Source organism: Papaver somniferum, chromosome 3 (assembly GCF_003573695.1).
Source record: "Papaver somniferum cultivar HN1 chromosome 3, ASM357369v1, whole genome shotgun sequence".
Classification (NCBI taxonomy): Eukaryota; Viridiplantae; Streptophyta; class Magnoliopsida; order Ranunculales; family Papaveraceae; genus Papaver; species Papaver somniferum.
The window spans coordinates 75,886,263-75,909,610 of NC_039360.1; the positions used below are offsets into that span (position 1 = coordinate 75,886,263).

The 23,348-nt window shown below is 35.6% G+C and overlaps 2 protein-coding genes across 2 annotated transcripts; one reads left to right on the plus strand and one right to left on the minus strand.

Annotated features, from left to right (window-relative positions):
* The first annotated feature begins 1,066 nt into the window (after nucleotides 1-1,066).
* LOC113356528 (regulator of nonsense transcripts UPF3-like) lies at nucleotides 1,067-9,439 on the plus strand. Its single transcript, XM_026599687.1, has 12 exons — nucleotides 1,067-1,499; nucleotides 1,965-2,071; nucleotides 3,251-3,346; nucleotides 3,465-3,563; nucleotides 3,705-3,784; nucleotides 3,910-4,020; nucleotides 5,103-5,217; nucleotides 6,300-6,391; nucleotides 6,571-7,309; nucleotides 7,414-7,538; nucleotides 7,651-7,703; nucleotides 8,672-9,439. Exons 1-11 carry the CDS (start codon nucleotides 1,360-1,362, stop codon nucleotides 7,687-7,689), a joined length of 1,743 nt encoding a protein of 580 aa, XP_026455472.1. The 5' UTR covers nucleotides 1,067-1,359; the 3' UTR covers nucleotides 7,690-7,703; nucleotides 8,672-9,439.
* A 332-nt stretch (nucleotides 9,440-9,771) lies between these two features.
* LOC113356529 (putative methylesterase 12, chloroplastic) lies at nucleotides 9,772-13,645 on the minus strand. The gene is made up of 5 exons (XM_026599688.1): nucleotides 12,978-13,645; nucleotides 12,032-12,268; nucleotides 11,788-11,931; nucleotides 11,361-11,495; nucleotides 9,772-10,391 (listed from the first exon to the last, which is right to left on the minus strand). Exons 1-5 carry the CDS (start codon nucleotides 13,248-13,250, stop codon nucleotides 10,119-10,121), a joined length of 1,062 nt encoding a protein of 353 aa, XP_026455473.1. The 5' UTR covers nucleotides 13,251-13,645; the 3' UTR covers nucleotides 9,772-10,118.
* Between the last annotated feature and the right edge of the window lie 9,703 nt (nucleotides 13,646-23,348).

The window sequence follows — 23,348 nt, forward strand, 5'->3', positions numbered from 1 at the left end:
TACAGGGGACTATATATCCATACTCTTAATCCTCTTTACCCGGATCGGTTTGGAGATCCAGTTTTGGATCCTCTTGAAGGCCAACTGATTTATGTGAAACCCATTATAGATAAACCGATAAATAAAGCGACTAATATGATGAAAACTAAAAAAACGATGGGGAGATGATATTTCAGAGAATAGGTAGCGCCTGGAAGTAGGTAATGTTGAATGAGATTTTATGGAAACTGTTTTTATTGATTTTGGCATAGTAGGGTTAAGAAACAAGAATATAAATAAAACAATAATGACTATGAGGTAACTGCGACTCAGATACAAATCTATTTTCCTATAACAGATAGGAGTATATTCGGCCAAAATGAGTAGAATAGGACCAGAAAATAGTCAAATCTAAAAGAAACAGGCACGATGCTAAAATAAAACTTGTAGAAACTTATAGGAAGGAAAAACGGAGGGAGATTCCAAGAACTCAACCTAGTTTCCGACTTCTGGAAGAGTCAGATATTCAATTACTCTACCAACAGTCGAGTAACTTAAGAGGTATGAAGAATACATGCCTTCTGATTCCATCAGTTATAACGTTATCTCAGCTCAACCACATCGAATTGAAAATCCATCTTGATTTAGGATCGAATTAGCTGATATGTTAATATACAAGTTGAGGCTGTGAGGAAGAAAAATGAGAAAGAAGAATGTTAATGGTGAATCGGTTACAAACTCTCAAAAAATCGAGTTGCAAAGCAAAACTCGATAGAGAGAGTTACAAACCTAGTTAGCAATTCGGTGCATCCTATTTTTCCCAAGATCGGTTATTTTTCTATCCACGTGGCTTTTCAAAATTCTGCGCTTTACAAATGCCCTTGAAAACTGAAATCGGCCTAATGGGTGGCTCAAAAACATAGTCACTGACATGTCAGCATGATTTATCCACGCGTACACAAAACTTCATACCAGCTGCATATATCCCTGTACTGGCCATGTAGAGAAGAAAAACAAAAATCCTAAAGGCACTGTGGTTATCTGGTACATACGTACTCATTATACGTGCTCACACACAGGAAGAAAAGAAGACAAAGAAAAACTCAAAATCTCACCAAAAAGCGTCTTCTGTTTCTGTGTGTAGACAGACAGACTCTTATTAGAGAGACCGAAAAGAAAAAAAATACTCATAATTTTTCCTGTTCAAAGATCAAACCTAAAAGAACCCCAAAATTAGGGCTAAAGTTTTCTCAGTAATCCCCAAATTTTTTGGTAAACTGAAGATGTAATTTCGTCAGGAGGAAGAAGTTTTTTTCTGTCTTTTATCAATTTAATTTGTTTTTAGGGTTTTTATATTCTATTATTTTGGATAATTTTGAGATGAAGGATCCTTCGGATCGAACAAAAGTTGTGCTTCGGCACTTGCCTCCTGCGTTAACACAGTCTGCCCTAATGGAACAAATCGATGGCCGCTTTGCTGCGAGATACAACTGGATTACTTTTCGTCCTGGAAAAACCAGGTTCTTATCTTCTTCTTCTCCGTCTTTTTTTTTGTTATTTTTTTTCAGTTTAATATATTATTTTTTAATTTGTTTTAATTTTTGTGGAGTAATTTACTTCTGGAGTTTGTCTATTATTGTAGTAAGATTGTGTTTAGGGATTGTAGATGAATATAGTGAAAACTTAATTGAATTTATCACTTTTGTAAGTAACTTATTGAAGTAATTGGAGTTATTCTAGGGTTTTAGCAACTTGAAGAAGAGTGATTTGTGAGTAATGTGTATTGAGACTTTAGTTTTGAGATGTACCAATTTTAGCTGTGTGGTTTGATGAGATTATTTACATATTTATCTGTCTGTTCTTTCTCTATACTGTCCAGTTTCTAGTTTTAGCATAAGAATTACATGCATGCATCATTTGATGGAGCTGACATTTGTTATCAAGGATATGTTCCAGCAGCTTATGTTTTGAATTAATTTCTGCAGCCATAAACATCAAATATATTCTCGAGCTTATATCGATTTTAAGAAGCCGGATGATGTTGTTGAGTTTGCGGAGTTCTTTGATGGCCATGTGTTTGTCAATGAGAAAGGTAATAAGCTAATCCTTCTTTTTTGCTTCTTTAGCAGTAGTTATTTGTTAGCAGCATGTGGAATGTGTTTCACTACTCCTTTATGGTATGTGCTCTTGTTTTATGCTACCGTGGATGTGGTTTAGGGGGTTAAGTTGATCATACAAATAACTTGATATGAATGCCAAGCATTTAAATTGCAAAACAGTTGGTTTATTGATAATGTTTTGAATATTTTTTTTTATATCAAAAGTACATTTTTTTCTTGACCGTCTGATTTATTTCGATAGACGGCAAGAGATATTAATATTAAATTTTCTGTAATATTCTACTTTAGCTTTTCGGAAAGCAGGAATAATTATCAACAACTATGAACTGTCATTATATTAAGGAAAAATTTGCCGTGATTGTTACGGAAGTATGTCTACTGTTACCATAACAAACTGTCATCATTCTAGGAAGTATTGTACCTTCGTTTTGACGGAAGGGTATTGTACTGTGGTGATAGCCATCATTCTAAAACGTTGTTTTAAATTAGACGCAGTTTGATAGTTTTCATTGTCAAACAAAACTATTAATGCTCTTGAAAAATCGCTGACTTAAGCCAACACTACTGTGGAGATATGGATGGAGTTTTTCTGTGACAGAATGCGTGAGGCTTAAACCTCATGACACTGGGGTTAAACTTTTCAACATAGTAGTTAACATGAGTTATTTGAAATGAGAACAAAATAGGGATCAAAGGAATATGACATTGGTTTCATATGCAGGACCATGTTTATTCTCCTTTTATTCTTCCTTATCTGTAAGAGTGGGGTTATGTTGTAAAAGGTATTAATGCTTACAGCCTAAGTCGCTAGGGTTTTGTTAAAGAATAAAATGCAAAGTGAATAATCCGACTCTGACTAATAAATGCATTCTTATATTAGTCGTGTGTACCATTGTGTATTTCTATCATCCTCATGGTCGCAAGGCGATCATCTTCAGCACAAGTTTGGAAACAGTTGTGGATTAATTTTCCTAGACCTTAGTCTATGTAAATGCCTCAAGGGGATTTCATGCTCCATAGTTTACTCCTCTTTGAAGCAAGGTTCTGTCTGCACTTGGTTGTATAACACTGATTATTGATATTGTTTACTAACTGTTATTGTTATTCAGTTCAAACTTCTACTTCTATTTATAATGGTAATATTATTGCAGGTGCTCAATTCAAAGCTATTGTAGAATATGCCCCTTCACAACGGGTTCCAAAGCAATGGTCCAAAAAAGATGGTCGTGACGGGACAATATTGAAAGGTATCAATTTGAGTATTCATTCATATATCATTTGGAAGTAATACCTCTACTGTGATGGTTGGCTCGCACATGTCATATGGTTTTTGTATTTTAACAAAGTTATCTTATGATTGACTAGATGCTGAATATTTGGAGTTTCTCGAACTTCTGGCAAAACCTGTTGAGAATCTTCCCAGTGCAGAGATACAGTTGGAAAGAAGAGAAGCCGAACGAGCTGGTTAGTTTCAGTACTAAATTTCTGTTCCAGATAATTGTTCGATGCTAACATTATCATTACAGAAACATGCAAATATATTTTATGATTACTAATACATATTTTTCTACGGAAATATTCTTTATCGTCTTATCGGATCTCTAGGTGCTGTGAAGGAGGCTCCCTTTGTTACCCCTTTAATGGAGTTTATTCGCCAGAAAAGAGCTGCGAAGAATGGATCTCAGGTGATACAGAGTCTTATTCATCTTATTGCGGTGTTCTTTTACACAGAGACACCATTTTGCTACTGTTACTCTGGACAGCAGAGTTTAAGTTTTCTCTTTTACTTAAGGTTGTATATATTTGGCAGGGGCCATCATCTAATGGGAAGCCGAGTAGAAGATCTGGTGGACCATCACCCAGTAATTCAAGACCATCTTCCAGCAAGCAAAGGGCTGAAAAGAAGAAGGCATCCTCGATGGTACATATCTTCCTTCCTGATACTGCTTTTGTTTTTCTTTCTCTATTTTTCTTTACTGTATAGCTAGTTGTGCCAATAATAAAATTTGATTCTATCTATTGATGGATTAGTTCCATGACTTCATTTTTCAAGGGTTGTAAATGTAATGCTGGCATGTCGTTTCTGCTGGTTTGACACTGAAAATAGCTTGGAAATAAGGATTTAAACAGATCAGCTGCTTAGGAAGCAAGGTGTCATGATGCATAGAATAAAGTAACAAGGGATACTGATAATTTCAAACATGCATTTCTCTGTTAGGCTATTTGGATGAACTTATTGGATGTCCATGTACTTATAAACTAAGTCTTTAACTAATAAAACTTCGTGACAGTGCCGTATATCTACAGTAATAACAAATATAGGTTAATTCTGATTAATGTTGTAGAGGTAGGTGCAAAAGTGGTAGCTTGGTAGTTTCCGAACTGCCTTGCCCCAAAAAAAGAACACCAGTTTAAACTATATATGCGGCTAAGTGCCAACTAGATACTGTTATAAGGCTACTGTTTATGGGGCAAGCTAATTGTGGTTAAGTGTTATTATTTATATTTAAGACTTTTTTTTTTGATTACTTTTTAGACTTGTAATTTGTAGTTACTGTATATTAGTTACAGTTTTACATGATATATACTGGGGGTATGTGCTATTACATGGCACCGCAGCTACAATGTGTCGCCTTGCCCCAAATAATGTAGATGCATATGGAATATATTGTCCGTATGTGATGAACTCATGAACTAAGGGAGGGATAATTAAGAGGAATGAAACTGTAATGATTAAACTTACTATGCCACTAGCACTAGCTAAAATATGATGCTTGACTTTAGAATCATGGATGAAGTAGAGAGATCACTTTTTTGGTTAATATTGTCACCGAGGTAATTCAATATATATAAATGTATACCAGTTGAGACAAGTTACTGATGCCTCGTTGTGTCTTCCTGTTGTTAACTTCTTGTCATTTCTGATCTTCTGATATCATTTGTTTTTCTATTCCTCTATTATTAGATGTCAGTTCATACCCATTTTCCTTTTTTGTTTCACAGTATGTTTTGAGGGACAGTCCGAAGAATACGAGTGTTAAGGAGAAACCAAATTACATCTTGGTGCCAAGGCGAGACAACCAGCATCGTTCAGACAAGTCTACTACTGTAGAAAATGGTAGGTGTACAAACATTTTCTCTGTTGTCAATCAACATAACTAAAACCTAACAATATTATTTTGGGTAGTTAGATATTTCTCATAACAGAACAGTTTAGTGGTTCTGCTAAATTCAGCCTCTTGGGAATCAATTACCCAATAAATTAGTGGCAGTTTTTATGAATGCAATTGATACGAGTAATATTATAGTTGAAAGTAGTTAAGTAGCTAATTGAAGGTTGCATGGAGTGATTTCTCAAGTACTGATACACATTATGAGACTGGTATACTGCTCTATCAATCGAGCAAATATCTAGACTGGTATACCACCATATTAAGGTTGACTTAAAGTAATATCAAGGTGGAAAGGTTGCTTACTGAAACAGTAAGACCTAAGATTAGAGGTGCAGTGACTAATTAATCAACAACATAAACTGCTCAGCGATGTCTCTACAAATCTTATCTGAATTGGAATTTTGTAAATTTTTTTCATAGAGATGTTCGATTCGTTGTTGCTTGTAATGACAATTATAATTTCAAGACGCTAGGAATAGGTCTTGTCTATTACAATCTAAAATGAAAGGTAGTAGCTGATTTAGCTACAACTGAAATTGCTGAGCACTTTCTTAAAATCTTACATGAGCTGGAAAAGAATAAAATCTTTCATTTTTTCTCTTTGACAAATATCTCTTTTGTTGTTTTCTTGATAGTGCCTGCTAATATGGTCAGAGCTTTGTTATTGCTATATTTCTCGTGTTTAACTGCATGAATGGTAAGCCTGTTGGCTTGTAAAAGATGGAGATTATTCACGTCTTTGTGCGCTTGCTTCTTGAACGTAGTATTGTTTTCTGAAGCTTAGAGTAGGCTATACTAAATATAATTATTAGTACTGTTGTCACTGTTATTATTAGCACGGCTATATATTATTGATATTGTTATTAATTTCTATAATTATTGTTAATGTTGTTGCCAACATTTTCGTATTGTTAACATTAGTATAATGTGTGCTTTATATTTCTAAAATAATCTTTTTATACGATATCATCTCTTTCGCGTTCTTGCGATGTAAAATTTATGGTGTATCTATTCAATGAAATTGCAGTCCCAAGCACTGCAGATGGAGCTCCTGGGACTGTTGTTCCACTAAGGAAGAAAGTCATGCTTTTGAAAGGGAAAGAGCGAGAAATTACTCATGTGAGCTTTGAAATTGTATTGTTTTCGATGCTTCTACGGCCAGAGTTGATTGTTTCTTTTATCTCTGTTCTTTTACGCTTATAGTAGACTCTCACTTCCAAATTCTTTAGTCATTGAATGTCTTACAATTGCGACCATGAGTGGTTTCCTAACTGAACACATTATGATGCAATTGACAGGCTTCTGGAAGTGGTTCTCAACCACTAGTTGTAACTTCTCCACTGAAAACTTCGCCTGGTGCATCCAATTTCAAACAGAACCAGCGACGTGACTCACGTGAGGCAAGTGCGAAAATTAGAACCATACTGTCCAATAAGGACGCACATTCTGAGCAGCAACTCCAGTCCTTAACTTTCGAGAAGGATAAGCGACCACCTCGGCCAAACAACATGCGTTCAGTTTTGAAGGGCAGTCTTTCTGGTGGTTCACAGGCTGTATCTGGTTCAGATTTCGATTCAAGAAGGGTTGCAGATGAGAAGGTTATTTTGAATGATAACCATGGTTTCGTCTCAGGTAACGAGAAGCAAGAAAAACGCACTAGAAATAAGGATCGACCTGATCGTGGAGTATGGACTCTTCGTCGTTCAGAAGGTTCACATGCAAGTGATGAATCCTTATCATCTTCCTCATCACAGTTGCTGTCGGAATCTGTGGAAGGGATAACAATCACTCAACATGTACCTGTTCATGGAATTACCAATCCTGGGGATGCAGTGGACATTGGGTTCAGTAACAAGCTCAGTAGCAAACCTCGAAACCTGGAGACAGCAGTTAACAATTTTCAGGGTGTTAATTCATCATCTGCCTACGACCACCCACCAAATCATGGAGAAATGAAAGTGGACATGCCTAGTACTAGCCGAAGTGAAGTTAAAGCTTTCGGAGGTGGTCGCAGTGGTTACTCTACTATAGAAAATGGTATAGATGTGCTATAAAAACTAAAGTTCATTACTTATTTCTTATTTTAGCTCTGCCGTTTCTTTGGTTTGATGTCTGCAGCTCACCTTAATTACTCTGTTCAGGCTCCCATAGACATTCTGGTCGCCGAGGATCAGCACATGCGGTGAAGGATGTTGATGGATACCCGAGTCCAAGTGATGGGAAGCCATCCAAAAGAGTAGTCGCCGCTAACTATGGTTCTCATGAGGTGCAGTAACTATTACTTTTAATATTGACTTGTGAGTTATTGATGTACTAGTAGCGCGACTTACACACTTATCTATGTATTACTCTTATGATCATTTTTTATGTATGCACAGAAGCGAGTATGGGTTCAGAAGTCAGGCTCAGGTTCTTAGTACTACAAAAACTGGTATGTCGACTATCATCCAGAACAATTTTTTGTTTTTGTTTTTTCCTTTTTATCTGATTGTAGGTAATTCCATGATTAGGCTTTTGAGTTTTTCGTGTTCATAAATGCGTGCATGTTGTCATGTCTTTTACTTGCTCTATTGGTTGTGACTGTGATGCTACTCTTTACTATTAGATTATTATTATCCCCGGCGAAGGAAAACCATATTTCTAGATTATTATTAGATTGATCTTCACTCTGATATGGGAGTTCGCCACAAATACCGAGGATGCAGGTAACTGTATTCTCAAAAGGGTATACATATTCTTCAAGATGACTAATTATTTTTAAGATCATCCACCTTCCATGCTTTCTGTACAGACCGATTATACCGCAATGCTGTTAGGTTTGCGATTCATTTGTTATGCAGAGTGTTACTGATACTTATACATTTGTTTGGGGTATGGTCTCCTAAAAGAGTCATTAATCTGGCATCCTTGTTTTTTTTTTCACGTGCTTTTTAAAATGATAACAAGCTGTTTAGTGATTTTTTTTTTTTAAATTGGTTTTTCAACTTAGTCATCTCTCCCTTCTATCCAACACTAGTCTATATACGTAAAGAAGGATGCTACTGAGCTGTTTAGTGATTTTTAATTGCTTTTAGAAGTTATGTCACTGGAAACTAGATGTTTATGGTGTCCAGAGTCTTCATTGATTCCTATTAGGTTAGTGATTCTGCTCGAGTTTCTGTTTCAAATCAAACATCACACATTCTCACTGCTTTGAGCTGCAATTCTGGACCTTCAATCCAGGTAATTGCTGGTATTGAGAACATAATTAAACAAACATGTTTGGTTCAACCGGATATGCTGGTTCATAAATCATGCCATTTTTCATGTGTGCATTTTGCTTGGTTTAGATTGTATGGTTTTCTAAATTAATTGCGAAAAAACCCTTGCTATTGTTTCTAACTAATATAATTGCTTCAGCTTTTGACGCGAAGTTGGGACTTCGATTTTGGGTGCTGAAGTGTTGTCTCTTCTGCCATTTTTCCATAAATCATCGTTGGGTCTTCCCTCATTTTGGAGTGACCCTGTTGCCGTATGTTCTAGTCTTTCAAGATCTGGAATTGGTTTTGCTTGGGAAGGTAAATCTCCGTGACTACTATAGGTCATTCCGGTGGTGAGCTATAGAGACAGGGAACTATCAGTTGAGGATCAGAGATCACGAGACTGTTGCCCATTTTGTGGATTAGAGGTTCTATACTTAGCTCGACCAAAGATGAAGACAAACATAAGAAAGAAAATTATTTATAACCATATATATAACAAGGTATATTTTCAGTGACTTCTCCTTGAGACAGACTTGGTGGAGCCTCGGTTGTTGGATGATATGTTAAACTAGTTGGGAAAAAGCTCGGCACATCCACGATCTGACTCAACATTGGTGGGGTTTGGCGAAGGGCAATTCCTGGTGGACTATATTGTTGTCCTTTTCGCTTTAAATCTGTGAATATAACCTTTTACAACAGGGAGTAGTAGTACTGCTCTTTACTTCTCTCACCCATGGCACGTAGTTATATATATAATTTGTGGATATAATATATATTATGTTTCATTGCGAAGCCAACACTAGATACGTGGGTTTGTAGTTGTTGATGGTGAATAAGAGTGACTTTATCCGTCTTGGGTTTTGAAAGTTGTATGGGATGTGTTATTTTCCCAGCTTGATCTCAGTTTGCATTGTCGTGCTTTTCGCCTTTCTGCTCTTCTTTTTCTTTTTCGATTTACTGCGGGAGTGTTGTGATCTCTGATGACGCCAATTAAGCAGAGTATTTACTGTCGCAAATGCATGGTACCCAGTTACAGTGGGAGATACAAGAGTTAGCCCTGTTATGATATCATGATCTGGTCATAAATGCAATCAATCTTGAGCTGTTTCCTGGCCAGTTGGTTCAGTCTCATTTTCCTGAGAATGTGACAGTGTGGGTTTCACAAGGGGTTTATTCTTCAAGATACTCTTGTGAGAGACTCCTATTCTTCATGTGAGTAAAAACAGGCACCCGCGGTGACAATATAAGTGAACCAAATTTGAACCATGAAAATGCAACAAACTTTTAAATTGATTTTTCTATTGAGTAAAACATTAACATGAATTCCAAACCATATGCGGTGCCCTTTCCTTCTTTACGGATAATCGTGCTTCCCTTCCCTTTCCATCACTACGAAACTAAAGTATTATTTCTACTTGAAGAAAAAAATTAGGACACCTCTTTTTCAATTCCCACAACTGACGACATTCAAAGTTGGATAAAAAATCGACACTTTTCACCATTCTCTAATGTACACCGCCTTGGTAGCTGTGGAGTCTGACATTCCTTGCTCTGTTCGCGCAAGAAGCCAGAAATGTGTGTTTGATGTCTAAGGATTTCTTGAACTATGGGATCTGGGCAATTTCGAGTAAAATTTTGTGCAATGACTGTGGCTTTGAGAAGAACGGACAGTGGTCACTGCCTTTAATCTTGAAAATTCCCTCAGGGGGGTTTTCCCTTACTAGCTTCTCTTGGACATCTGCTGAGAGTGCATTATCATCAAGTGTTTGAACGAAGAACTTCCTTGCAGTGCCATAATTCGCAGGGGACAGAGAGAGCTTCTCCATGAGTGGTCCAAGAGGAATCGGTCTCATGGAAACTGCAGCCAAAGCAACATCCTGAAATAGATAGGGATTAGTCAAACACATTGCATACTAACAATAAACAAAAAGAAGAAGAAAAAATCCCATTCTGCAGAATGCGGAGAACCTCTTATTATACCCTGAGCATAATTAAAAGAGAGAAAAGAGAAACTAGCGACCAAATACTACCACATTTCACATGTTTTTACACCTGAATGTGAACTAGTTGTCCTAGACTTAAAAAATCCGAAAACCAGAAACTGCTTTGTATGAATTGATACCATTCATGATAATTTGGAATATAATGATGTCCACATTAACAAAGCCCAGTCCTCTCAATATCTACTATTATGAAGTGAGCTCAAGCTGCCAGATTTATGTACATTAAAGCAGCTATAACTTGATATTCCGGACCTATCTGAGAGGAAACAGGAGAATCTCCAGCGAGGAAACATCCATCACTAATTATGTCTTAAGCAGTTGATCAACTTTACAGTCCGATACTTAACAAGGTCGATGACCCTGTAATCATTGGGTATTCGGATGTTTGACTAAACGGCCAATATATTATTCTGATCAGCTCAAACGACATAATGCTTTGCTGATGCTGAAGCAATACCTGGATCAGTAATTTCACCAGACACATTTGATTTCTGGACCATAAGCTGATATCCTTATTATGTTTTCAACACACTAATAATTGGTACCCAAACCACAATGTCACAAGATTAACTTAATTTAAACACAGTGCATATTATTCCACAGACTGGTAGAGATTACTGTAGAAGACCCTGAAGCATCAGAGCTACCAAGCACCGAGTGATGGAGAAAATAGTGTTATACAGGTAAAAGTGTAAACAAAAGAAAGAGTGAGGTCCTATAAAATTAGTGCTACCATACACGCATTCTTTAATATGAACAGTCAACAAAAGAGACTCTTCACATATCATCATTGAAAGCAGACATAGCAAAAGGCAGATATGGGCTATATGTTTATATCAATACCTTCGTAGGAGTCTGGTTGAAATATAACGCCTTCATTTGCTGTTTCTCAAACATGAGACTAGTAGGAGGCTTGTCTTTACCATTAGCATGCACCACCGACTGTGATTCCTTCAGAAATATTTCAACCGAACCGAGCTGCACGTTTTAATTGCGTCAGAACCACAGAGCAGGAACGTTACACATCGAAAATGCAACACAAAATCCCAACATTGCAAGCCCTTGCTATGGAAACCAAAATTAACATCCAGCTCTATTACATAAATTTCCTTTTTTTTTAAAGTCGACCAACCGACAGATAAATGATTATCCCGTTTGATAAGCACTAGTAACAAATTTTCTTTCTCTCTTTAAGTGCGTGATTTGCTGTCATTCATTAAACTGTTTGACACTATCTGACCTGGTCAAAAGATAAAACTAGACAACTCACCTGCTCTGCGAACACATCAAAAGGCCTTTGGCCATCCAAGACCATAGTAGCACAGAGAAAAATTGCTTTAGAAACCTTGGTTGGATAATGTTCCAAAGCATATGAGATACTTGCACCTCCACAACTGTGACCAACCAAAATAACCTGCAAAGGAACAATATATATGCACAACAATCTCCATGAGCATTACAATGTCTTTGGGAAAACACAGGAACAGCGGAAAATTATATATACAGCCATTCACCTTTTCATCCTCGGGTAAATCACGTAGATAATTAATCAAAGGCTTTGAGTAGTCTGCTAATGTTCCTACTTTATTCGAATCTGTTTGATCAATACCAGATCCTACAAGATCTAAGGCAATAGGAAGCAGACCCACTTCTTCCAACGAGGCAATCGTCTTGTACCAACACCATGCTCCAAATCCTTCTCCATGGACAAGAACAAATTTCTTTGTTTTGAAATTCTCAAGATCTACTGCCTGCACATTACAAGTTACTTAACTTAATCTCACCCACTGAGGATTGGACCAAATACTTCGATTTTGAAAGATGAAACTAGTAATTGAATGTATGCCAGCTGCATATACTTCGCCAAGTAACAAAAGGAGTAAAATACGAAGTAGCTTAGCACAAGTTTGAGTAGAAGCAGCCAAGATAAGTACACCAAGTGAGTCCTTAATGGTTGGATTTTGAGTCAATTATCATTTTTACTACAATTCGACATCATTGTTTTCACCTATGAGAGTTATCTATAATCAGCAGTTGGATTGGATGGCCTTGTTCTTTGACTACGAGTATTATCTATAATCCGTAATTCGATTGGAACCTTCCGCCTGAGAATTATCTATAATCTGCAGCCGGCGTATAATTCCTTTTTGTTCACTATATAAATCTAAAAATAACCTGTGCATCAAAATTTACAAGCTAATTTTAGTCCCTAGTAGACTTAGAAGAAAACACTCCTACCCCAGGAATTTTATGCTTTGAGTCATATATTCTACAGTCCCAACTCCAAAGATGTAGTGGACCATAAAAAGTTCATTTCTAGTCTCCAAATTCAAAAATTTGTATCGTTATTCAGTAAGAACAAACTGAAACTATACGAATCCAGATATCCAAAAACAAAACAAAAACAATTGAAATTAGCAACTTAGAGATCTAGTAAAAGTGAGAGAAATGAGTAGGCACCTGTTGTTTATCATTGGCAAGAGAATCCCCTCCAGGATTGAGCCTTCTGGAACTAACTGATCCATGTCTTCTAGACATTGAAGCACCACCTTCAAATCTTTGAGATAACTGATGTTGTTGAATAGCCATTGAAAGTGCTCTTCTATGAAGTAATTCCTCTTCAGCTGGCATTTTTCTCTGAGATGTTCTTCCAACATTGCTTCTACTCCTATTCTTTGATCCTCCTAATTCTCTTATATCCTTCTTTGTCATGCAAAAAAATCCATTACCCATTCTTAAAAAACCTAAATTATTTCAAACCCACGATTTATTTTCTCCAAATTTCGTCAGAACCAATCAGGAAGTATAAATTTGCATTCTTGATGAAACCCTCTGTTTTGTTTATAGATTTAAGTTTGAACAAGAAGTGAGGAAGGAATGAAGGAGAAAATCGGGAAATGAATCGAGAAAATATAAAAATTGTTTCTTTCTAATAATCGAATTCTGAAAGTCTGAATCTTTAACTTCTTCTTACCTAATTTGACTGTTTTTTTTTTCTCTTTTATTCTTCTTTCTTCTCTGTCACTGCAGACAAGATCTTACGAAACGTCACTCCAGAAACAAGTAGTATTCCATTATTTCGTCGTTCTTCTCTCGTGGGAATTATTGGGATTGGATTTTCACGGTCTTTTTACACTTCATCCTGTTTAGTTTAGTTTTAGTTTGTTTCTAGAATCTAAAAATACTGGACTCTGCTAACTTGCGCACGCTCGCATTTCATTGACTTGGGTTGGTGACACGTGAAATGAGAAAGGTTGCACGAAAAGAGGATGAAAAGGGATCCAAGTACAAAACCCACGAAAAGAGGATGAAAAGAACCCTAGGATTCTTCAAAACAATATCCACAATCATCCTACCATTTCTATTTGATTTTTTGGTTTTAACCATTTCTTGTGAAAGAAGATGCCGGTGGCTGTAGTAAAACAAAGATGTCTTCCTTAAAGAACCCACGCGGCTGGACGTAATACGTTGGCTGATGAAGTAACCAATTTTTCATATTTTCTTCAAATAAAGAAGAACAAGAAATGCTATATATTGATAGAATGGATTTTGGAAACTATATTTTTCAGAAGAAAAAAAAAGAGAAAAAATGATATATATTGATAGAACAGATATTGGGAACCGGAAACCTAGTAGAAATATTTCAAGATCATAATATAATAAGTCAAATTACAGCATTTCCCGTCAAGCATGGTTTTTAAAAGCGTACGTTTCACGCCACGGAGCGTACACTTCGTTTCAAATTTCAACATTTCGCTCTGAAGCGGTCATGTGAAACACATCTTTCATGAAGTGTACGCTTCACGCTTCGGAGCGTACGCTCGCTTCAAATTTCAGCAATTTGCTCCAAGGCGGTCATGTGAAGTGCGCTTTTTGACTTAGTCAACTACTTTTCCGCCTAATTTTTAGAGCTTTTAAAAAAATATGAATGTTTTAAGGGGGAATCAAATACACCACCTCTCACTCGCATGGAGGAGGTTGAACTGGTGTGCACACTCTTTGTTATTGATAATAATTAGACTTATATAAAATTTATATAGATATTATCTTCCTAATAAATTTATAATTATTAGTTACGACTAATTTACTTATAAGAAAACATCCGCTTCAAAAATCAATCATGAAGCGACGCTTCACGCTTCGACATACGCATCGCTTCCTAAGAATAAAAAACGCTTCACGCTTTCAATATCTTGCCACCAAGTCTTGCCTGACAACCTCTTCAGAATTAGAAACACTGGTACAAGACTTTAAAAATGACCAATCATTAAAGGGTCAAACTGGTTTTGAAGGAAAACAATTTATGTCGCTGCAGAAAGTAATAATTAGATCGGATCCAACTCAATGTTTCTCGGAAGAATAACATGAACTGGAGTTTTTATGTTTAGATTGCCTGAGGAAATCAGGGTAACAATGAACCAAGTAATAATAATAGTATCAATATTCAAGGAAGTGTCAATAATACCAACGATTAGAGCTGCACAAGACCCGGTCCATTTTACCTGTACGGGTCCGGAACCGAAAAAACCGGTCTCGTACCGAACCGGAACCGGAATAGCCGGAATAGGTACAGGTACTTAAAACTGAGAACCGGAGTAGGCCGGTATTGGTTCTGGGGTGAGTCCCGGCCTGTCCCGGACCATAAGTCCCGGTGTATAGTAGCCGTAGATTTTTCGATTAGGATTAATCATGGCCATCCGTGTATAGATGTATATCAACACCATCAGTCATTCTTTTTTTTTTCTCGGACCTGAAGAACAGATTCACCATCTCTATGTCCATCACTCTTCTTCTTCTTCTTCTTCTTCTTCACCATCATCTTTGTCTCAATCAGATTCACCACCACCACCAATTACCAACAACAAGTCTACAACAGGTAATCCATCCATCCAATTTTGAGTAATTTAATTGATCAACTTAGGGTTCTTAATAATCAATTGCATGTCTAATTAAACTGTTTAATTGCATATTTGAATCTTGAAATAAGGTTACAACGATGAACATATTGATGAGAAGATGGTGGTGCTACTGCATAAATTCAACAAGAGATTCAGATGGTTGTGGTAGAAATTGATATATGCTGTTGAAGGGGTATTCGAAGTCAAGGTTGAGAAGATCTGTTGCTGATAAGAAACCAAAATTTTGATGTGTTAGAACTTAGAAGATTGGATTGGAACTTTGAAGACGCAGAAGTAAGGGTTCTGTGAGTGTTTGAAGATTTTTGGTATTCTTCTGTGAAGGGATTGAAGACACAGGTGTAAAAATTCGAACTTAGGGTTTCGTGATTGGGGATTTTGTGTGCTTAATTTCTTTGTTAAGTTCTTCTAGGAGATTAGTGGAAGGGGTTAGAAATTTTTCTATGAGATTGCAAAGAAATTTTGGTCTTCGTTGATAGAGTTACAGAGAAATTTTGGTCTTCGTTGATAGAGTTACAGAGACAGAAGAAGATATTATGTATGTGAATCAAAATCATAGGTAAAAACCCGGTCCCGGACTGGAACCGGACCTGTCTTATCGGTACAGGTACAAGTACAAGTACAGGTACATGTACAAGTACAGGTACATGCACAAGTACTCATAATAGAGAACCGGTGAACATAAGGTACAAGTACCGGGTTCCTAGGAAACTCCGACTGTACCGGCCCATGTGCAACTCTACCAACGATAATCTGAATCGATCTTGAAAGGTCCAGATAAGAACGAATCAGACTGACTCGGCTTGGGAGATGTAGTAGTGGATGATGAACTTGATGATGATCTTGATAGAGATGTTGCTGTCTTTTAGCTTGAATTATTGTTATTCTTGTTGTTGATGGTGATTTTTTTCCAAAGAGAAATGTTATCTTCCACTCGAGACAACTCTTCAATTGATTGAAGATAAACAACAATAACCCAAAGCTGGAAAAATCCAAATCGAAAACAAAGTTAATAATCACAAATCGAAAACAGAGTTAATAAACAATTAAAACTATCCTTTCTTCTCTCCCCAGAGACTTTTTCTTAATAAACCCATTGAAACCCTAGCCATTTGAGCGTTCTCATGCTCAAATCGACTCAGAGTAATTAAAGAAAAAATTAGGACTTGTTCAAATCCATAATTTCTTATCAACTTGTAGAAAATATATAGGAAGAACAAGTTATGGGGAAAACGAGCTAGACTTAATGTACAAAGAAAAGTTTAGCGAGGAACTATTCAACTCAACCTAGCCGAACCTATAGTCTTAAAATCAAGTTTTATGGAAGAGTTTACATAGGGATGTTCGGCTAGGAAGCGTGCTAATGGACCTAGTCGAACCTGGGATATTTGGACGCGAAATTGACTTCTAAAACAAAGAAACACGACCCCGAAAGGATTCTAAATCCTATAAAGATAGAAACTTGAGTGTTGAATATTGTATGTTAGAACATTGCTCGGTTAGACCCATCAAGTGTTGGTATGTCAAGGTTGGTTGTCATATTTTGTTTCAAAACTCAAGGTCGCTTGAATAAATTACTAGAGTCAACTTCGTAAAGTTAGACTAGAAAGTATAGAAGTATTACTCTGAAGACCTGGAGAATCTGAAGTCATATTGACATCAGCTAACACATCATCCTTTTGTTCGAAGTTAATAATACATGGGTTGGCTTGTTTCCGTTTCTATCTATATTACTTTCAAGTCGTTTAGATTGATAGCATGGCATGCGAAGTTAAATTTATGAAACTCTAGTATTAGAGAATTGATCATCTTATTATGATCAAAGTGTCAATCAAGAATATACAAGTTGTATCACAACTTATATGTATATCGAATTATGAAGTATAACACATATCTTTTGAATTTCGTAATTGCGACATATATACTATCTTTTAACTTGTTACTATATTGTGTAATGAACTTAGGATTAATTCTATGCCTAGAAAACTATGTTTAACTACATGAGTTTAAGGAGGTAGACTTGCGAAACCGATATCGTAGTTGAAAGGAATCAATGAGATTGGTGGTCTGATTCTTATTGAGGATCTATAGCAGCCACGATCCCTATTGAGGATCTATAGCAAGACTGATCCCTACCTATTGGGGATCTATAGGAGAACTGATCCCCATAAAAAGTTATATTTCCGGTTTGACGTATTCTATAGGGTTTTTGTTATTTTCGGAATACGAGTTTGATATTGAGAAAAGTTCAAGATGTCGACATACTAAGTAATTTGAACATGTGTTGTTCAAAGATATTGCTTGATACTCAAGGTGAGAACCTAAGCCGAATTTTTGAGAATCTTTTTTAATTTTTTTTTTTTTGAACTTTTATGTTTTACTTTTCCAGCAAGTAAAACATATCTCTGGAAGATATTATTAGTAAAGTATACTTGTATGCTAACTAATATAAAGTTGTCATCCATGAGGGATCTCGGTATATTAGTTGGAATTTGACAAAACCGAAAATTGGTTTTTATTACAAATTTTGAAAATATTTTTGGTTATGGAAATTCCTTAGTGTCCAATCTACCTTGGTCTACAAATAGTAGAGTTTGTTCTTCTTACAAACTTTTCCTGTCAAAAGCACTTCATTTTGTAGTCACCGCGGTAGCCGACTAATAATATTACTTGTGATACTATCTTGGAGATGAGAGTAACCTAATTAGGAGAAATCTCTTATGTCCACTAGCTTAAGGACTCTTGTGGGATCAAGAAGCGTCTAGATAGCACTGTTGGTAGGAAGCTAGAATTTACATTGTTTTTAGTTTTCGGTTATTTATTTGGTTGAATAACGGTTTTTAAACTTTGATTGCACCTAGTTTGATTATTCTTGAGAGCTTTATCTTTTGACATAAGGTTACCCACACTAGATCAAGGATTGACGGTGGTTCATATCTGTCTTTAAATCTGAAGATAAACTTATGATCACCCATTGCTAACAGACTCCTTCCAGTGCATGATCCATCATAAGGGGAATCAAGTTAAGTTGTGCAGGTACAAAGAAGACATATGAAGATTTGAAGACAAAATTTCTTATTGGTTTCTGATCTTTTTGATTCATTTCGTGCACATACTTGCTCGACTGATATTCGATTAAGATTTTTTTATCTTTTGATAAATATCCTATTGCTAGTTGTGTAAATCGGCAAGATATCATTTGGTGGTCTTCTTCAGGATCCGAATATGATAATTTGTAAACCTAGATCTAGTTATCTTGATAATATAGATCTTAGTTGATCTAATTGAAACAAAAAAGTTTATTAGATTAAACATAAGAGTCTTTGTTTGACTTGACTCAACTAAAACTCTGACTTAATTCTTGAAATTGTGAGAGAAGTTAACGAAAAAAGATGAGTCCTTTACTGTTTCGGAATACGATCCAAAAGAGTTGAGTGCAAGAAGTCTTCATGACTGGTAAAACAACTTAAGATAATGGACTCTATCTTAAGAATCACGTGTGTTGGCCAGATTGGGTAAAGGCGCAGAGATACTGAGGAAACTAGGTTACAAGGGGTAGTTTACTTGGTCTCAACTATACAAAGTTGGTAGTAATCTTTGTATAGCGGCTTAATTCTAAGAGTATTCAAAACTGGGCTAGGTATCGGGGTTTTACTGCATTTGCGGTTTCCTCGTTAACAAAATCTTGTTGTTATGTTATTTATACTTTACTTCCACATTATTCAAGTTGTCTTTATAATTAAAGTAAATACACTTGTACGTAATCCAAGCACTTGGGTTTGTTCCCTATAATTAGGTTCAGTTTCAGACTTAAACTATATACCAAGTATATACCTTGTCGGTGTTATCTTCTTGATAGTCTGTGTCTATATTAGATCATTCAAGGTATCTGTCATACATGTTGATATCGAATATATTGTGGTTCACTTGGTACCCTCGTCATTTCATTGAAGGCTATAAAATAAGACATCTAATACTCAAACAAGACATATTTATCTCTCACATTAAAATCCATATTCCAAAACCTAGGATTTACCATTTCTTTTTTTTATGTTTTCTTTTGTTAGGGGGGTGGGGGTGGTGGGAGGGAGGGGGCGTTCTTCCTCTTTCTTTTTTTACTCTGTGATATGAGTAGCTAAATATTTTTTTAAGTAAAGAAAAATTCAATGTTTTAGGTGTGAAGATTAATTAGTTATACATGTTAATTTGGAATTTTCATCATTTTATCGCTTGTCTTAATCATACTAAGGTTTATGATTAAGTTCTAGATTGTTTGGGTGCACAACTAAATTAATATTTGGTTATTCCTTTGCTAGACACTAAAGAGTTAAGTGATCCATAATTATTGAAGCGTTCGACTGAGTTATACCTCGAGAGCGTACTTCATCAGATTGAGTGACATAATCGTTTAATCCCCATTAAATAACTAAAACCTCTTCCTACATCAACTTTAATTGTAACTAGAATATCATCAATCAAACCAACTAGTATCAACAGAGTATTAGTAACTAGAAATCATACAAAATCACTACAACAAATATATACATTTTTCCTTCTTGTTATCATTCTAATTCTTCTTCATTTCCATTTTGTTGGATTTTTTTAGAAATCTTTATTAAACTAACCCCTTTTGTTTTCTTCATTACAATTTCTTTGACGATAAAAGACTTATATCTTCCTATACTCAAAGCATAAAAACCACCAAAATAACCCAGAGCAGCACTTATTGTGGCAGCAGTTCCTACTACTATGAAGGAATACTGAGCAGTAGAACCTATATTATCTACAACTTGAAATGGCTTTGTGAAACCAACAGCTTCAACAACCCCTTGAATCACCTATTTTGATTTACTTATAGACCAACTGGAAATATTAAGCTTATTAGCCTCTAAGATCTTAAATTCCATAGTGTCACTCCATTTTCTCCCCATCTTCAAGAAACCGCAAAAATGAAAACAATTAAGCAGAAAAAACTTATAGTTATAATACCAGAGCGCGATCTTGAGTAAGGGAATACAATTTTTAACCCACCATATTCTTCACACCATGGGTGATGAACACTTGATAATCATTTGCTTATGCCCGGTTGATTTTGTTTTTACTTTTACTCCTAGAAGATACTCAATAATACCGTGTGTTTTGTGAAAAATAATGTTCACTTCTTCAGAAGACAAAAAAGCATGTTCACAACCACATGACCACTGGCTATTTTAGCATTAACTTTTATGGCATTATATACCTATAGCCAAAAAAGAAAAGATAAAATTGTTAGGCAATATTTATTTTCATGTTGGTAGTTCTTTCACTTCACAATTATAGATAAATGTATAACAATAAGAACAAGTTTGATCCACAATTTTCTCTTTTTCGTGCCGAACTGAACTTTATTCCCCTTCTTAGGTCTTTCCAATACCATATCCATTGATTTCGGATGATTCACCTGAAGAAGAAAAGAAAATAGAAAACAAGAGTAATACAAGTTAATATGCAAGAAATGTAGATAAAATAAGAATGAAAATGACATTAAAAACACGTAGATCAAGCACTTAACATTCCGTCTAGAGATTTTGGGGTTAAACTGTACTCAACTAAAGTAATAAGGTTAAGTATTTCACTGATGTTGATATTAATTGTGGGGGTTTTTTGTTATAATTTTCAGATAAAGTTCATTCTGCATTTAAGTAGCCGCCAACTAAAAAGTTTGAGTTTATTGGTTTAGTGAAAGACAAGATATAACTTATATTACTAATTAATGATGATGATTTTTTCTATATGTGGCGTAATGGTTATATTGAAGATAATAAATATGTGCATCTATATATGAATATTAGTGATAGAAACTAATGAAAGGTGGTGGATTCTCTCCATCTTCTGGTGTTACTGACCCAAGGTCACCACCTTCTAAGTAAAGAGTATAGGAGTCAGTCACATTAATCCTGGCAATAACATACACACTTGGTTTTCAACACCAACAAATAAGAGGATTAGTAAATCTTCTAAGGAAATCAGAATGATTAGGAAAAGTCATATGCTCATATCTAGGTTTATTGAATCACAAAGCAGGAATAATATGACTAGTACACTAAAACTCTGATAAACTAATAGTCTAAGAACTTCTAAATTCTATCAATCTAGAAAAGTATTAATTTATCGATAAATTAATAAGTTATTAATATATCGAACATGCCAAATTTAAATTTTCAAAAATAAGCGTGTAGATCATTTTCCTACAATAACAAGTATCTAGAGATCTTATTTTTCAATAAATAATGGCATATAGTGCATACTATGTATGTAAGTGTATACACTTTAATGTTAAAATTAAAACAATAACAAGAACAAAACAACAAGATCACTCCATAATTTCTCAACATACTACCCAAAAAAAGCAACAACTAGAGATGAAGACCGATGTTATATAAACGTGAACAAAAAACATACATATTTACTTTCCTATTTAATAAGTCATCAAAATATAATAATATGACATTGTTTATTGATTTATATATTAGTTGGCACTATTGGAAACTTTATATTTTTTTATCATCTTATATATTTAACGAGATTATTGACTTAGCACACTGGCCCAAACCGGGAATGGTGAACAATATTTTTTTAGCGAAGTTATTAATTTATCACAGATTAATTTAACGAAGTTCTATTGTATTATCGTTCAAATGATAAGGGTAGAAGTGTAATTTCAAAACATGTGTAATCCCACACATGTAGAATAGCTATTTAACGATTTTTGGAGTAGACAAAAAGTTATGCTTTTCTTGGAATACTCCAAGGGTTTCAGAAAACCGGAACAATTCTCATGCTTGCTCCACTAATGTGTCCATACACCTTCGTTATTACCGTAGAACGCATCGAACCACATACTTTTCATGTCTCCTCTATACTGACTAACAAATAGGGGGATCTTTGTAATCGAACAACATACAAGTGCATCGCTGACTTAATTACGGAACAACACACATATCGTTTATGCTAAACTCCTTCCTTTTTCTAGAAATTAATGGTACACATAATGAATTATAGTTGCAAACCGAAGCTGGCCACTGCAACACCATAATAAAATTTGGGTATGGAGAAACTTGAACCAGATCTTGACTAGAGATTATAAAAGAAACTACAGGTTGTCTGTAAATCTAGATGATGATTATGAAGTTGGTCAAGGTGAAACACAATTAAATCTGGATGATGACTACAATTTATTTGTTGCTGAAAAATAATATGAAAACATTCAACTTGACAATGATGAGGAAGTATGTGTTATCCTCATGATGATGACAAAAGTCTAGTACATATATTCTGATATTAATGATAATACAGTTGAGAATTGAGTTTCCCACACTGAAATCAGATAAAATCCTAACAACCGGCTCAACACGATGTTTGCACCACTTTCGAAAATCCCAGTGACGCTTCTTTACCATTTCAATCAAAGTTATATGCTCACAGTCATCTGGTCTTCTCAAATATCTTTAAAAAAAAAAGTTCGAATCAGCTATCCCTTGCTCTACATCCTCATTACTTCTGTTCTTCCACTTCGGCAGTTGAGAGGAGAAAAACCTACTTTCACTCAGATTTAACGTAATGAATTTTCTCGACAAGTCTAACATATTCCAACCCATAAGAAAGTGGCACACCTCCTGGGTAGATACATCTCTTTCCGATGCATTCTTAATGAGCTTTCTCTTTACAACATATTCTGAGTCACGACCAGGTCGTAGTAGATTATCAATGATTCCTCGCAGAATGTCGATGTAATTCTTTGAGGCTGGTTCTGCCTTGCTACATACTTGGCGATATAACGGGTAACAGGTTTCGTGGTTGTCACACCAGACCAGTCAATGTTTGCTCTCCATGCTTGTAGAACCGTGCGATTGTTTATGAACCACTACTTCAAGGA